The sequence below is a fragment of the Calidris pugnax genome, unplaced genomic scaffold, assembly GCF_001431845.1.
Source record: "Calidris pugnax isolate Ruff unplaced genomic scaffold, ASM143184v1 scaffold91, whole genome shotgun sequence".
Classification (NCBI taxonomy): domain Eukaryota; kingdom Metazoa; phylum Chordata; class Aves; order Charadriiformes; family Scolopacidae; genus Calidris; species Calidris pugnax.
The window spans coordinates 2,616,226-2,632,965 of record NW_015090898.1 but is presented as its reverse complement, the minus strand read 5'-3'; the positions used below and the strand labels follow the sequence as shown (position 1 = coordinate 2,632,965).

General features: G+C 50.2%; 1 protein-coding gene across 1 annotated transcript; it reads right to left on the bottom strand.

Moving 5' to 3' along the window:
- Positions 1 to 267: 267 nt before the first annotated feature.
- Positions 268 to 16,491, bottom strand: CD34 (CD34 molecule). Its single transcript, XM_014948445.1, has 9 exons — positions 16,401 to 16,491; positions 8,861 to 8,986; positions 8,566 to 8,619; positions 7,925 to 8,208; positions 7,735 to 7,815; positions 4,293 to 4,440; positions 3,949 to 3,989; positions 3,045 to 3,209; positions 268 to 1,405 (listed from the first exon to the last, which is right to left on the bottom strand). The coding sequence occupies exons 1-9, from the start codon at positions 16,489 to 16,491 to the stop codon at positions 1,217 to 1,219; spliced, it is 1,179 nt and encodes a 392-aa protein (XP_014803931.1). The 3' UTR covers positions 268 to 1,216.
- Positions 16,492 to 16,740: the final 249 nt, after the last annotated feature.

Sequence of the window (16,740 nt, the reverse complement as noted above, 5' to 3'; positions counted from 1 at the left end):
TCTGTTGTTCCTTTAAGCACTGTACCAAAAAAAAAAGCCTTCCCCTCAGGTGTTCAGCGCTGAGAAAAGGTTGGGATTAATGCACTAGTGAGAGGGTAGAGCACCTTCAAGGGCCATTTTTGTCCTTATTTTGGACACCGAGCCGCAGATGGCTCAGCGATGGGGCAGCAGGGTCAGTGCTGGGCAGGACCTGCGCCGCAGATGGCTCAGCGATGGGGCAGCAGGTTCAGTGCTGGGCAGGACCTGCTCCTGCTGGTGGGATCCTGGTGGTGGCTTCACTTACCAAAGCAAAAATACTTCTTTTTGTTCATGTACTCACTGCTGATGCAGAACCAGCCATCACGGAACCAGGTTTGTCCCCCTGGGAGCCCTTTGGGATCTTTTATTCCCTCGGTCCTACCCTGGGCACTGCCCCACGTGTCAGGAGGGAGGGCACTGGGATGTCTCCAGCCCAACCCAATGGTCTCCATGGCTGGAGTCATCCATTACTGGCTCTGCCTCATCCAACACCCTCCCCAGTCCCTGACGGGAAGAGACTGGGGAAGTTTTTTACTGGTGGGATTAACAAAGGAACAAGCTCGAGGTCTTTTCACATTTCAGCCTCCAATTCCACGTGGAAAGTTTTACACAGAGCTTCAGCAAATTCTGCTGGAGTAGGAAAGACTAAAGGAGACCTAAAGCCCAAGAAGGGAGATTAAATGCCTCATGTCCTTAAAAGAGGAAGAAATCCTGCGCTTAAACATAAAGATGAGATAAAAAACCAACTCCATTAACCAAAATTATCTGAAACCTGAGAGGTTTTTGTCACTGAAATCCCAATTTAACTATTTTAATCAGCCTAACACACTGCCACCAGAAATTTTTGGAGTCTGGCTCAAGGCTTCTGTAGCTCCAATCTGCCTCTGCTTAAAAGCTGTTCAGGGCTAAGGGCACTTGCATTTCTCATTACGTTCTTCTAACAACAAAAGCAGAGAACAGCTGCGAAGAGGTTTCTTGTGTGGTCAACAGGAGGGGGCAGAGAAGCAGGTCTTTGGCAGCTCTGGTGTGTAATGTGCTTTAGGCTGATTCTGAAGTCCTTCACAGGAATTATACTAGAAAAAAAACCCCAAAACACACACAAAAAAAAGATCTACAATTCCCTAACTGTCCATAGAAAACTCTCACCCACCCTTGTCCCCTCTGGGTGGGTGCTGAGGATGTGTTTCTCCCCCCGGGTTCACATTTGGGTGTCGGCGCTGTGCTGCCTGCCCGAGTGGCCGTTTTTGGAGGACGCTTGGCCGGTCCCGTTCTCCTGAGTCCCACCGTTGAGGTTTGGCTTCTCCTGCAGCTCGGGTTGCTCTTGCTGGGGCATCATCAGCATGGTGTTTGCCTGGCCACCGTTTTCCGTGTAATAGGGGTCTTCAGCCTAAACAGGTACATAAATAACAAAGGCAGAGTTAGGGAAGGGAAAGGGCTGACAGCGACCGGCTGTGATTGCGGGCAGGGCTTGGCTGCCGGCGCTTCCTGGACAGGAGGGACAAACAACCACAGCCATGGGAACCTGCTCCCACAACGAGAAGGGGAACAGAGGGCTTGGACCACGCCGTGGCAAGATGAAGCAAGAAAACCTGCCAGGAATTGCATAACATATTTTTTTTTTTTCCCTCCTGGACCTGAAAAGAGAAGCCGTCAGGTTTTGTTGTTTTGTCAGAACCAGGTTTCGGAGCTGACCCTGCCTCGGGTTTGCAAAGCTGGGCCATGACAGACCTCCTCTGCTTTCCTCTTTGGCCAAGTGAGAAGCACCATTGAATTAAATTTATGGAAATTGCCTCTTTTTCTTTCCCTATCCTTCTTTCTTTCAGCCTGTAAATAGGTGCACAGCTCACATCAAGGTGCCCACGGAGGCACAGGACTGCACTCCAGTGTCAGCCTGCAGAGCTGTGGGGCTGGAGATGCAAAGATGGGCTGTGGGGCTAATGCTGTAAGAAGTAGATGCCTTTGGAGGACCCAGAGCAATAACAGAGCCACCTCTGTCCCCCACCACGATAACTCCCTGGTGTCTGACAGCAATGCAATGAGTGCTGGGGGTCCTGGGATGCGGGTGGCTATTCCCAACTGGGAGCAGGTAGCCCCCCCTCCGTTTGCTCAGCAGCATCCAGCACCCACCACAGGCTGCTGGGCTTCACCCCCCCTCCCCATCATGACACCCTTGTCCATGGCAGCAAGATGGGTGTGTGGGACACATCTCCCTGGCACTGCATTGACACTGCCATGGGTTTACCCGGGCAGCTCCCAACCACACGTTTATCCTGCCTTTCCCTTGCTGCTGGCATCCAGGAGATGAGACCCGGAGCCAGAGGGCTCTAGAGCCCTGGCTGCCATGTCCCTGCCTCTGCCTTCCCACCTGCATCCTTCCTGGCAATGAAATAACCTCGTGGCTTCCCAGGACACAACTTCTCACGTGCCCACGAGCAGTGATGGGGGAAAAGCATGGCCCATCCTCACTTTACAGAGGGCTCATCTCCCCAAAAGTCACTGGTCCTCAGCGGTCAGCTTGCCTGGAAAGGGGGAAATGGAAAGAGGAAATTCCTTTCTCTTTCTTTCTTGATATTTTTTATTGCCATCACTTGTTAAGTGAGGGGAGAAATAGCCTTTATTACAGCATCGGTACAAGGCAGAAACATCACTCAAACGCAGCCAATGGGCAGTTAAAGTGTGCCACTTTTAATGACAAATTCATAAGGTTTCGGGGTCTCTGGAGGGCTCTTGCTGGATGAGTTCTTACTGCTGAGCAAAAAGAAGTGTTAGACCTAGAAGTACGAGCGAGAAAGGGGCGGTTTCCCCCCAGAAGCAATCAGTTAAGTCTTAATTTTAGAAGTCACGAGAGCTTTCCCATCACCCTGTAGGGTCTGCCCTTCTCCTTGCCCAGGCTGACCCAGCCCTGGGTCACGACGTCCCATGGACCTGAGGACATCGGCCGAGGGCACCGAGCTGTGGGGAGCGGAGCAGCCCCCTCCTGTCCCCCCCAGGCCCCCCCGGGGGCTCTGCCATCGATAAGCACTGACCAGTCTCTCTCCCGCGGGGCTCCAGCTCCGCCGCTTCATCAGGAAATAACCAGCCAAGCCCAGGAAGGCCAGCAGGAGGCCAGATGTGACCAAGGCGATCAAGGTCTTCTGAGAGAAGTCCTGATGGTTCCTCACTCTCCCTTGTTTGAGGGATTTTATTCCAAACTGGGAAAAAACAAAACAAAACAAAACAACAAAACACCAAAGAGAGCCGGGAGTCTGACAAACAGGAAACATGTGCATCTGCTGAACAGGCACCGGGCTTGAAACAATGCTGCTCTTCACCTCCTGCTTAAAACTGCACGTAAACAAGGCTGGGCTCTGCTGCCCCAACCTCCTGGGCTTTGCCCTGGCCCTGTGAGCTCGCACATCCTCAGGGTCTCATCTCCATCACAGGGAGATGTTCTCTCTTGGACCAGAGTGCCCAAGCCCTGAGATTTTTGAGCTGAAATAATACCTCCATGTGCTGCTGCTGCAGCTCCCTTGGCTGCCATTCCTACAGCACCTGGTGCTCAGCTTTACAAGCTGATGGCAGCCTGGCTGGAGCGTTGGGAGGAAGAACGAACCGGTGTCAGCGTGGTACTTTGAAGCAGCAGAGTGACAATTGCACCCTAAGAATTATTGTTGGGATCTAGGCCTTTTTAAAGGAAACGCTGCCCAATTTTCAAGTAACTACTTGGAGCGTTTCTGCCTTCGGTGGTTGCATTAATTCTCTTGGGGGGCACCTCTGCCCCGCTGCAGGTCTGCTGGTTGGCTCCAACCATCCCACGTGCCAACGCTCAGCAAACGCCCCCGAGGTGGAGGCAGGTTCAGGTCTCAGCCTCAACCAACCCTCTAAAAATCCCTTTTCTCCAGCCACTCAGCCCACCCGTTTTCAGCAGGTAAATTTGCTTAAGGAATTTACCTTTTCCCACTGAGACTCCTGGAGCACGTCTGTAGCAGGCTCTGCAGGGTTTAAGAGAGGAGAGGCACGTTACACAGAGGGTCCCACTGTGGCTAATGCCAGCTCTGAAGAGCCTGGCCATTGCTGGACATGAAGGAGCTGCTCTGGAGGCCACACCATGGCTCCATGGATCCAGCAAGACCCCAGAAGAAGGAGCAGTAGTTGCAGAGATGTCTCCTCCCAGGCTGTAACTGAGGGTTTGTGCCCCACAGCCTCTCCCCACAAACAGCCCCCTCTCCCACTGCCCACATGGAGGTCACTCTCCAGTGGGACCCACGACAGCCCAAGGAATTGGCTGCACTGACCTCTCTGGCCAACGAGGATGAGGAGCAAGCAGTCGTGGTCCACCTCGGATTTAGCAAGTTGGATCTTGCAGGGGGAGGGCAGGCGGTGGGGGCTCCCTTCGCAGATGGCGCTCCATAATTCCGACCCCTTCCTCTCCAAAAAATGTTTCTGCAAAAATTTTCAAACAAGCAGCCGTTGGACCGACCAACCCAGGTAATTCTCCATCCGATGATGCTACTGGTGCCTTCACCCTTCATGTTTTGGGGGCTTCTCTGTGCTGTGTGAGGCTGAGCAGAGGGGATGAAAAGTGACAAAGGGCTCTGGGCTGGGTGTCAGCCCTTCACCCCCCCCTCATCACTGCTCTGGGCACCGGTACCAACACCTAGAAAAGGGAGGTGCTTGTTTCCTGTGTCCTTAACTTAATTAAATTACCTTTACCAACTCTCACAAAAGGCATTTAAACAAAGCTGAATTTGGGATCTGAACTGTAATGGTGAGTCTCTCCAATTTTTGGACTGAAACAGCCGCCTGAAGAGCCCTATTGTTTCAGAGTCCCAGGCAGGGGCTGGGAAAGGAGGGAAATAACAAAGAAGCATTGAGCCTTCCTGTTTAGGAAATGTCCTCAATGTTTTTGCTAGGTTGCTGATCAAAGACTAGGCAAAAAAACCACAAATTTCTCACATTTTAGAGCTGAACCGACTCTTGGGTGGAAGAGGAAGAGGAGCGAGGAGCTGCTGCCTTTCCCTCCTGCCGGCCAATTTCTGTATCAGACAGGATAGGCTTTCTCCTTGGGTCTATTTTCGGCCACGGTCAGGCCTGGAGACAGAGCTCACAGTTGCTAAAAGACGTTATCAGCTTCCCCAACATCCTCCCAGCCTGGGGGGGACGTGGTCGGAGCGGTGGCCGTGCCCACCCCTGGGAGACAGAGACGGGCTCCAGCTGAATCTCATGTCCTGCCCCTGCCCTCCTCTCCCTCCCCGGAGGCACCCACCGACCTGGGGCTGCCAAAGAGGAGAAAACCCTCTCGTCTGGCACCATCCAGAGCCAGGCAGCTCCGTGCTGTCCTCCCTTTGCCGTAGAATTACCTCAGCATTGTGCTGGGATCGCCACATCCCCTTAGCGCACAAAAATGCAGAGGCTTATCCATGGGAGAATAACAAACAAATCACTTTCAGCTGTTTCTATAGAGCTTGGCTTGGGGGCGAGAAAGGCCAAGATGGAACAAGAGACCCGAGTGTGTATTTTCCTTTCTCTGCTGTGGAAAGAACTCATCGGAGTGTCAGAATTTCCCTTCGCAATTAGCGGCGCCGGGAGCCAAGGGTATTGCTCATTGGCTTTGGGAAAGGCCAGCAGGAAAGCGGGATGAGGCACGGTCCCTCCTATCTGCTCCCCTGGCAGAGGCTCTTATCTGCTTCCCAGGTCCAAGCGGCTGCGGGGCCGGGGCTGGGTTTTCCCACTGGATGATTAGGGGAGGAGGATGCAGGGGAGAGATGCTACGGGGCCAGAGATCCCAGAAAAACACGGCTGGAAACGGGGCCCTTTGGCTCGTTTCACATGGAGGGAGGGTTAAGAGTCTGTGCAAGTAGATACGCCTCCTTAGAATATTCTGTATATATTTTATATATATTATATATGCATATATATCCATATATATATGAGCCCTCAATATAAGAAGGATATAGACCTGATGGAGAGGGTCCAGAGGAGGGCCACAAGGATGATCAGGGGGATGGAGCACCTCTGCTACGAGGACAGGCTGAGGGAGCTGGGGTTGTTCAGCCTGGAGAAGAGGAGGCTCCGGGGAGACCTAATAGCGGCCTTCCAGTACCTGAAGGGAGCCTACAGGAAGGCTGGGGAGAACCTGTTTCCAAAGGCCTGCAGTGACAGGACGAGGGGCAATGGCTTCAAGCTGGAGGGGAACAGATTTAGACTGGAGATGAGGAGAGGGTTCTTCACTGTGAGGGTGGTGGAGCACTGGAACAGGTTGCCCAGGGAGGTGGTTGAGGCCCCTTCCCTGGAGATATTCAAGGAGAGGCTCGACGAGGCCCTGGGCAACCTGGTCTAGTTGGGGGTGTCCCTGCTGACTGCGGGGGGGTCGGACTAGATGGCCTTTGGAGGTCCCTTCCAGCCTGGGCAATTCTATGATTCTATGATTCTATGATATATATATTTTTATATACATATATATTATATATGCACCCATTTATCTATGTGCAGGTACACAGTGTGTGCATAAACCCCGTGCCCAGGAAGGGCCGATGCCCACTAGATGGCATCTGTGATCGGGATCACCCGCTCCCGGAGGAATTTCCCATAGGAATTCCTGCTAAAGAGAGGACCCTGGAACCGGGAGCAAGTCTCAAGGCCGTTTGATCGCCCCTTTGCAGAGAGAAGCCAAGTTAGAATCCACTCAGCCTGGGCGGTGGCAGTATGGCTGAAGGAAAATTAATGTCATATATATCTGTATTTATAGATATAGGTATATTTTCTTATATATATTATATGTTTATTATGTATAATATATATTATATGTCTATTTATATATATCATAGAATCATAGAATCATAGAATGGTTAGGGTTGGAAGGGACCTCAAAGATCATATATATTTATATAGAAATATATTTTTATATATTTTTTTTTATATAGATATATACATATTAGAAATAATATATATCTATGCTCCTATACCCAGGGTACCACCAAACCTCCTGTCCCACAAGCTCCAACCCCTCTGGCCTCTGCTGCAGGCTGTACCTCCTGCATGAAAGGTTTCTCTCCCCCCACCCACAGCAGCGTCTCAGCCAAACCCTCTCCTGCTTTTAATAAATGCTGCATTTTTTGGTGCAGGAGGCCAAGGGTAGTTAAGGAGAGGCTGGGATTCCCTTAGGAGTCGGTGCAGATGGGGACACTGATCAGCCTGTGCTCATTCAGATGCCCTGATTCCTTTCCTAGGGCAGTTGGCAAGACTAAAAAGGCGCTCACCTTCCCAACAGGGAAGAGGAAGAAGAAGAACAAAGGCAATTTCCTGTTAAACATGGTGGGAGAGCCTTGAGAAGCTAAACTGACCCCAGAGCTTAATCATGAAAAAGGAGGTTTTATGCAACCAGAAGGTCGCATTTCCCCCGGTACTGGTGTGGGACCCTCCTGGGACTGGTGTGAACATCCCTTTGGGACCTTCTGGGGCTGGTGTGATCATCCCTTTGGGACCTTCTGGGACTGGTGTGATCATCCCTTTGGGCTCCACCACCATCAGTTTGGCAAAGCTCAGATGCTGTGCCCCGGGATAACCGTCTGAGATCCCACCACAAACCGACCCCCTCCAGGTACAATGGGTGACCCCATCACTGCAAGGCTGAGGGTGCTGCAGGAACCTGTCCTTGGCTGTTTGCTGGCAGCCCCCCTCCTCCTGCATGTCCCCCCCCGACTCAGAAACACACATCTGCCCCGGGCTACAACTCACGCAAGTGATGGACTCGTTGAGCTGCAAGCAGATGGCTCCAGTGTCACTCAGTTCTTTGACATTGTGGCACGTGATGATGGGCTGGAAGGGGGAAAAAAAAAAAAAAAAAACCACATGAAAAAAACCCCATGAATCGCTGGGGAAGTGTGAGACAAATCCAGCCTCCTCGTGGTCCCAGCCCCATCCTCACCTTCGGGCTGTCCCTGCCTGTGGGCAGCGGCGTGGTGGCAACGGCGACGTGAGGATGCTCGGAGGTGGCAGAGGAGCTCATCAGAGCTGACGTGGAGCCAGGGGTTTCTGCCGCCGTGCTGGGTCGTGGCGTGGGGCTCTCGGTTGAGAGGACCCCTTGGCTGATGTGGTCTGGCTCCGAGGGGGTGCCCAGGGGCTGCGTGGGGGCTCGGCTGGGCTGGGGGCTGGACTGCTCGCTGCTGAGCCCCGGGGAGGTGGGACTGGCTGCCAGGGACCCAACTGCAGCTTGGGTTTGGAAGAGATGCAATGAAAAGGAGACAGGAGAAAGCTTAAGTCCTCTACAATCAGTGCGTGGCATTGCGCTGACTGAAGTACAATATTGATTTGTCATAGCCAGGGCTACCAGAACGTGTTCAGGGCTGTGTAAAAACGCGCATTAGACTTGCTTCAGTTGCTTAATTGTTACACGTGCTTCATAATCTGTTTACAATGGGCTAATTTCCTGGGCACACGCGGCACCACAGCAAGGATGCCACTGCCCGACCCCCCCAGCATCGCCCTCCTCTCCCCCTGGACCCCCAGTCTCCAAAATCGAGCAGAAGAAAAGTACATCTGTGCAAGGTTCCCTGCTTCGGAGCTCACCCGAAGGGCTGGCAGACCTCTGATGGGTGCCGTTTGCTGAGCAGAGAGTGGGTACTGTGAGATAAAAGATTAATGAGCCATTTTGTCCCATCATCTCTTGGGAAAGGATGGGTCTAAAAGGGGCATCAGGCTGCCCCAGGTGGGATTTTCTGGGCAGGATTAGAGCTTTTGACCAGACTCGGGCTCTTTTTTGAGAGCGCAACCCATGCATCAACTACGCGGTTTCTTAGGGCAAACTGTGCACTTGAAAAATCTGGTTATTAATGCAAATGCAAATCACGAGGGGAGCAATTACCAGATGTCTTTGGCGTTGGCTTGGCACTGCTGGTGGCTTCCATGGCCCAGGTGGCTGCCACGCTGCTGCTGCTGCCTTTGGTGGCCGTGGGTGTGGGGGTCTCCACTGGGTTCCCAAATGCATTGCCTGGGGGCAGAGGAAGGTGTCAGGATCTTCTGTCCCCCCCACCCCACCCCTGTCTGTCCCTGAGGGTCCCTGGGGACGGGGCAGGGCAGGGCAGGGAGGGGTTTAGCTGCTTTGACAAATTTCCTTTCTTCTTGCCCCAAAATGGCTGGCTGCCCTGGAGAGGAGCTCAGAGACAGAAGGTCTCAGCTGGGCGAGTCCCAGGCTCTGGTGCAGCCCCCGCAGAGGCACTGGGGGGTCCTGCAAGGAGGACGGGCTGGTTTCTGCCCCCCATCCTGCCCCATCCTCCGCCTTCCCGAGGGATGCACGAGGCTCTGCACAAAGCTGCGTTTCATAGTAGTTTGGGTTTCTAATCCTTGGAGGAAAGACTGAGGCCTTGGAAGAGATCACTCGCGCGCCTCAGGAAAAATAAGTTGGATTTGCAGTCGCAGGCACAATCTCAAAGTAAATAGAAACATTCCCATTGGCCCGGGATCAGCTCTGACTCATGAGCGAAAACATCTTTGGAGGTAAAACAGAATGTTTGGAGAATGGTTTGCTGTTCTAACTTAAAGTTTATATATTGCTTCCTGATATGTTACAAAGATGACACTTCCAGCTTTTCCTTCTGAAATGAACTATATGAGTCAGTGAAAATGCATTTCTTCCCCTTTCTTTCCTATTCTTAAGATCTATTTCCACTTTTAACAAACAGCTTCAGTGTCTACTCCAGGGCTGTTGCTGTTTAAGATTCTTATCCAGATACTAAGGAGAAAATCGTACAAAATACGTTGTTTCATTTGTATTTCTGCCCAGGGGAGCTCAAGCTCCAAGAAGAGTTACTTCATCCTTCTAAACAACCCCTTGTGATGCAGCAGCCACTGACAGGTCCTGATTAGCTGCCTGGCACCGGTGTCAGGGCAGTGGCTCATCCCATCCCATCCCATCCCATCCCATCCATCCCAATCCCATCCAATCCATCCTGTCCCATCCCATTCATCCTCATCCCTTCCATCCTGACCCATCCCATCCCTTCCATCCTGTCCCATCCATCCCATCCCATCCATCCCATCCCTTCCATCCCATCCCTTCCATCCTGTCCCATCCCATCCCATCCATCCCACAGCTGCTCCGGGTGTGGGAGCACTGGGGGAGGCGGGGGGCCCTGCCGAGGGCTCGGTGCAGGTGTCTGGAGCTGGGATTTAGGTTCTGGCACTGCTTTTATTGAAGGGAGAAGTTTGTTCTCTCCAAGACAATTCAGTTCCAACCGGTTAAATCACCAATTTTTTTTTTTTTCTGATGAATTTTAACAAATCAAAAGCAGGAGGCATGACTGCGTGCCCAGAAAAATGAGTAGCACAAAGTTAAATCCAGGCTTTGCATCCAGCTTTGTGTTTGCATGGACGTTAGCAGGAAACTTTACATCACTAGAACAATGCAGCGCCTGGACTTGACCTCCCCAAGTGCCACAGCCACCCAAGCACCTTTGAACTATTCCAGATGTTTGTAAAGCACCAGAGGTATTTCTAATCAAAGTCTTTTCACCACTGAATATCATAAATTGAAGCCTGGATTATTGCTTAGTGTAATTTGCTAGAAGATTTGTCACATAGTATTTCACTTTTTTTTCTTCCCATTATTGTAGCGTGTGCAGGCACTTTTATAGAAAACATGGCTAAGTTTTTTGAAAGCTTAGGACTCGTGAGATAAATAATGATCCAGATGTGAGCTGGATAATCCACATGGTGCTCAGCTAAAGCGAGTCATTTATTGCACCATACATTTTTACTGGCTTTGCTAAACTCTGTCAATTTGTTAGCATTAAGGGTATGAGAGTTTAAGCCAAGCCATTTATTAACCTTGGAGAAATCTTCACCTGGTAGCACTAGCACATGCAGGAGGAGAAGCTTGTGGATATGTGAAAGAAAACTCTACTTCATGGTACCTGTCATATTCACCTCTCTGGCTTTTAAAATGTAAATGCCTCTGATTTTTAAAGATATTTTCACAGTGGGGCTTGGGAAGTATCTCAGTTCAAATCAAATTAAACCAAGCAGCAATATAAATGTTGAAGTCGTCCAACACTCAGCCCCAAACACTGAACCAGGACCACCCGCAGAGGCAAAGACTCAGGAAATGGGGGAAAACTCTCAGTAATTTGTGCCCTACTCTGTGCCGGTGGCAAAATTAAATGGGGATGGGCGGTGGGGGGTTTCTCCCTGCACCTCCATCCCTACGAGGTGGAAGATACAACCCACATGGGTTCCCAGGCAGTGATTTATCTCCTGATAAACCTTTGCTAACTGGGTGCCTACTTCAATGCTCTGACATGGGAACCCCATGCCAGGAAAGTCACTCCAATTTTTCTTGTGTTTAACATAGACTTTTTCCAGGTTCAGCCAAGGCTCCAGAACCTGCCAGGCTGAGCTCTGGCAAAGCTGCAGGTGAGAGGCACCGTGGGGTCCATCAGCCACAGAAGAGGAGGATGAGGAGCTGAAGGACACGGAGCCGGAGCAGCTCGGAAGGCTCCAGCCTGCATTACTCAGCCTTCCCAGCCTCACCGAGCCCAGCCATGTGGCAGGAATTCAAGCGGGTGGAGCCCTCTTCCCTCTGGAAATAGCTGATAAAAAAAAAAAAAAAAAAAAAAAAGAAATCCCTTCCCTCCCCCTTTTCCTCCTCCCAGGCAGGATATGGGTGTGGGGCCGCAGTCACGCAGGGCTCCCCGGGCAGGGGGATGCGGGGAGCCCCCCACACCAACCCTGGCTCCGAGGGTCACCCTGGGTTTGGGGGGGGTCTCTGCAACACCTGGGGGTGTTCAGAGCCTGGCACCTTCCCTGGCACTGAGGTTCTCCTGGTTTGTGCTCTTACGATTCGCAGTCCGCTAAAGGACTTCAAAATCAAGTGGCTGGGATTTTTAAAAGCTCCTTTTTCCTTCCCTGATTTTTAGAGGTTTTTCTGGATCTTGCAAAAAGGAACAAGAAAGGATGCCTTAAAATGACAAGAGAAAAGATTTTTTTTAAAAGAATCAAGTTTGGCAGAGATTAATAAATAAGACGTAAAAAAATAAAAGAGTAAAAAAAAAAAGGAAGTATTTGTAATGGGTTCAAATAGAATATACTCTCTCCTTCAAGTTTTGAGACAAGCCCAGGACACCTCTCCACGTGGTTTATCAATACCCAGTTTTGGCACCAGGAGCTGTTTGCAGGGGGTTCTTGAGTGGCCCCAAAACATCACCCTGCTCTGGGGAGCAGGGATGGACCCAAACCTCTGTCACCCTCATCCCAAAGGATGTCCCCAAAGGATGGGACAAAGCCCAAAAGGGAGCATTTCATGTGCCATTCGCTCCCCATGAGGCTGGACGGGGCCACTCATTGCTCTGGGGTCCGACAGCAGATATTTGGTACCTGTCCCCCATCCCCCTGATGCCGTGGCCACACGTGGCACTTGTAGAGGTGACACCTGGCCCAGTGTGGGACTGGGGTTTTCTCCTGCAAAACACATGGTTTTAGCTGAAACTGTCCTAGGGAGACGGAATCTCACCCTTGGCCACGCTGCCAGGAGCCAACCTGAGCACAAATCCCCGGAATCAGGATTTCCATTGGGAATTAATCCACTCGGACTCCCCAAGGAGGCGAGGAGCACACAGACCCCCAGGGATGAGCTCCCCAGATTTTCCCTGCTCCGCGCAGCAGCCACATTAAACAGGAATAAACCTCCCCTGCTCCCAACAAAGCCCCGGAATATTTTGCAGAAACACAGAGCATTGGCTGTGCCGGCAGAAGCCCCGGAATATTTTGCAGAAACACAGAGCATTGGCAGAAAAAAATGTCATTTTCCAGCATTAAACCCCCAGTAGCTTTGTCTTTACAAAAGCAAAGCTTTTTATCACTTTTGTATCACTTTTGCTTTGTTCTACAGGGAACCCAGGACTCGTGTTTCAGGTAAACACTTTTGTCTTACACCCTCCCTCGCTGCTCCCTCCAGCCCAACCAGACAGACCTGAGTTTTACTTGAGAAGCTTTTTGGGTTGTTTTTTTCTTTTTTTTCCCTTCCTGCAAAATTAACGTAGACTGGAGGGTCAGGCACAACGGCTGGGGTGAGCAACGCACCTCGGCACCAAAGAGAACATGAAAGCAGCACCGTGGAAAGGCAGAACAAAATACAGCAAAAATCCCTCCCAAAGCTCTAGTCGCTCACATCCATGTGAGTCAGGAAAAATTACTTTTGAGGAGACACCCGCAGGTTCTTGGCTCCTGGCCCAGCACACGATGCAGCACACACAGACTGCTGCTCCACTTTTCTTTTTTTTTTTTTTTTTAACATCCCTTCTTTTTTATTACTTCATGCTTGTTGGGTTTGGGACAAAAATGATACTATTTCCCTTAAAATATAACCCTTTAAAAAGTACTACCTGGAGAAAAAAAATCTCCACGTTATTACTCACTTTCTCACATGATGAATATTTGAAGAGCTGGAATAGGAGATTTTAATATTTATGGCGATTCGTTTGATTTTCAGAAAAATGTTTAGTTCCTGCCACAAAACAAAAGTAAGGCTAATTTACAGCAGCACAGACTGAGAAAGGACTTGAACTGTGGCTGCCCTCTCCGGCTCCTCCAGCTGCTTTTGCATCCCGGGTGTTATCTGTGAGACCTCAGGGACCTCTTACACCTTCATTCCCCTCCTTTTCTTTTATTTTTTTCCACCCGGCAGCGTTTTCCGTTCCCAGAGCATCACCGTGAGCACGTTGGCCAGGATGCCAGACCCAGGGCTTGGTCTGTAAAACCTCCCTGCTCTGTGAAATTGCAGTTTCCACTAAAAATTCCTTAAAATGCCTCCCCCCCCAGCCCCAAAGCTGCAGTTTCAGGAGTTGTAAAGAAGTTGCCCCACGTACTCGCCTGGCGTTGCTGGTATTCGCCGCAGTTGATACTCACCAGGCAACTCCACCACGCAGAAAGCAACCCAGAAAAGCTGCCTCCACTTCATTATTTTTAAACTTCCCAGGAACAGCATTCCTGCTCGCAGCTCCCACGGAAACTGGCTCCGGCTGGGACAGCTCGTGGGCTCTCAGTCCTGCAGCAGCTCTGAGCTCATGGAGCTTGGGTTCGGTTCAAGCCTTTGAGATGACTCGGTGGTGGGGTGGGCTTCTCTTCAGGGGTTGTGCTTATGGCTCAAGACTGCGAGGTGGAGTTTCTCCGATTCGATTTCGGAGTTTTATATAGTTCGTGGCAACCTCACTATCACTTAGGTAATTTTCTCCTCCCCGCTTTCCTGCCAGGGCTTCAAAACAAACAAAAGAACAACCCTCTCCCCAGCAAAGGAGCCCAAAGCCTCGCCGGGCTTAACTCTTTCCTGAGAGCCCCTTCCTTCCCCGTTACAGCGAAGGCAGGGATCCAGCGTGCTCCAGCTGGAAGGAAGGATTACAGTGGAGCCTGCTGCTAAACTTCCCTCAAAGCAATGTAAACACCATCTGATGGGAGCAGAGAAGTGGAGAAGCCCCAGGTCCGGCCACCGCCAGCAAGTCCCATGCACGATCCCAGGGCCTGGCTGTGGCCAGAGCTGTGGAACGGAGGGGAAACTCTGAAAAAGGACTTCAGAAGCAGAAATTTTCTCAGCAAATTAAGCAAGGAACTCAAGGATGTGAAATCATCACTGACCTGAAGAGAAGTAACTCCATTAGCTTCACTAAATTGACTTTGGTCAAGCAGCGAGCAACGAGTGCAATGGTTTGGAGAAGGTCTGGGGGAGACCAAAACCCACAGGCAAAAATTTCTGCATAAAACCTGGAGCAGAAGAGGGACTCGAGACTAATAAATAACTTCCTGGAGCTCATTTCCATTAATAACGCATCATAGAAGCATTAAGAACAGTGTAGAAATACTGACTTCAGTTTTATTACCAGGCTGGACCTGACCAAGTGGAAATGGTTGGTCGGGGCTCTCCAGTTCCTGTGGCCACACCAGAGGTGTGGGGGGGACTGGGTCTGGAACCAGCAGGATGAGGGATGCTCTGCAGCAAGGAGTGAATGGGGCTGAGTGAATACAGCCTAATGAGGCCTGAAGAGAGATGAGTATCTCCAAAATAATTGATTTTAAAAAATAATAATTTAAAAAAATGTAATTTCCTTTCTTTTTTTAATTTAAAATAGTCTGATGTTTCCATTTCTTGGGGTTTTTTTTTGTGTCTGAGGACACCAAAGACAGCAGAAATGTCTTTGAGGAAAACAAAAAAAAAAGAGATATGATCATTTAGGAAACTAAACTCTGGTTAAGTCTCGATTCATCCTTTCCTTTTACTGCTAAATGATGCAATCACTGAAGGAGTCATTGCTAACAGGAAATCAAAAGTGAGGTGGCCAGAAAAGTAGCTATGGAAGGAAGGACAACGAAGCACTTGCTTGATGTAGTATCTTGATGTGAATGCCCCCATTACCCTCTACAGTCATATGGCTGCACTCAGCGAAAGGACTGAAAGGCAGAAAGAAAGATAGGGTAGTATTAGGCACAAAGAAATCCCCAAATAGATTTCCAGTACGACAAAATTCCAGTAGCTTTTGTTTTTAGCACAGGACAGGGCTTGGACGAGATGATGTTTAGCAGCCTGCGATTGTCTGACAGGAAAATATCTCTTGGAAGGAAACATCTGTAGCTCAGAAATGTGCTCCAACATCTATATAAAGATTTCTATTATTTCAGTAATCTATGACTGAATGACAGAGCTCCACAGCTCTAGTAATGGCCAAAATATCCCAGTATTAGTAATATCCCAGGTTATAAAACCTGAACGTGGACCAGCCTGGCTGCCACCAGTAGCTCTCACCAAGAGTTTTCTCTTTTTCCCCCTCTCAAACACACACACACAGAGGAAAATGCATGACTCGGTACAGGGAACAGATTTGAGGGCACATCAGTTTAGAAAACTTATTCAAAAGATGAAATGAGAAAAGTGGAGTGAGACAAAGGTCCTATTTAAATAACAGATATGTTTGTGTTGGTTTTTTTGTTGGTTTTTTTTTTTTTTTTTTTTTCTGTTAAAGTGAGAATTTGGCTTGAATAGCACAACTAAAAATCAAAAGTTGAAATTTCAAAGTATCAGCCCCTGGGAAGACAGCAGCCCATCTGGTGAGCACCAACATCCCATCACACTGAAAAGCATCAAGAAAAGCTGCCGAGCTCCAGGGTCGGGCTCAGGATGGCTCTGGTGCAGAGAAGGCAAAAGCCTTAGAAATGCAGAGAAATTTTTTATTTTCATACTAAAAATAAGTGTAATGTAAGAAAAGAATAAAACAAACCAGCTCATGCTGAGCCCTTTGTTTGCAGGGAAGTTGTGGGGGAGCTCCGGACCACAACCCCAGGGTGGCTCCCTGTTGGTGGCCGGTCCCCCCGCTCCCCCCAGCCCCCCAATCCCACCCCATGGCCCCCCCTGAGCCCTCACCCACCCTGGGGGCTCCCCTCCACCCCGCCGGGTTTCCTGCCATTCTCCTCCAGCCCGGCCCCACTCTCCTGAATGAAAGAAACCAAGAGGATCATCCGGGGTTGGCTGCCGGCTCTATTTCACCTTTCAAAACCAGGCTAAAAATAGTGAACTGGACTAAAAATAGGCACTGAGCGGGTCTGCCCGACACCCAGCACGGGAAGCTCCCGGGTTTGGTTTCCAGTGGAAGTCGGGCTGCATTTAAACGACATCCCCTGTGTCAGAGATGTTGGGTTTCATTAATATTTATGTCCACCGTGGATGTCAGACCATGCCTTCAAACTCCTCTTAGGGTAGTGACTCAG

Coding starts and splice junctions, on each gene's coding strand:
- CD34 (XM_014948445.1), bottom strand. CDS start 16,491: ATGATCCTCTTGGTTTCTTTCATTCAGGAGAGTGGGGCCGGGCTGGAG. Junction 7,816..7,924: donor CAGGCAGGGACAGCCCGAAG/GTGAGGATGGGG, acceptor TCCCCCTTCCAG/CCCATCATCACGTGCCACAA. Junction 3,990..4,292: donor CATCCTCGTTGGCCAGAGAG/GTCAGTGCAGCC, acceptor TAAACCCTGCAG/AGCCTGCTACAGACGTGCTC.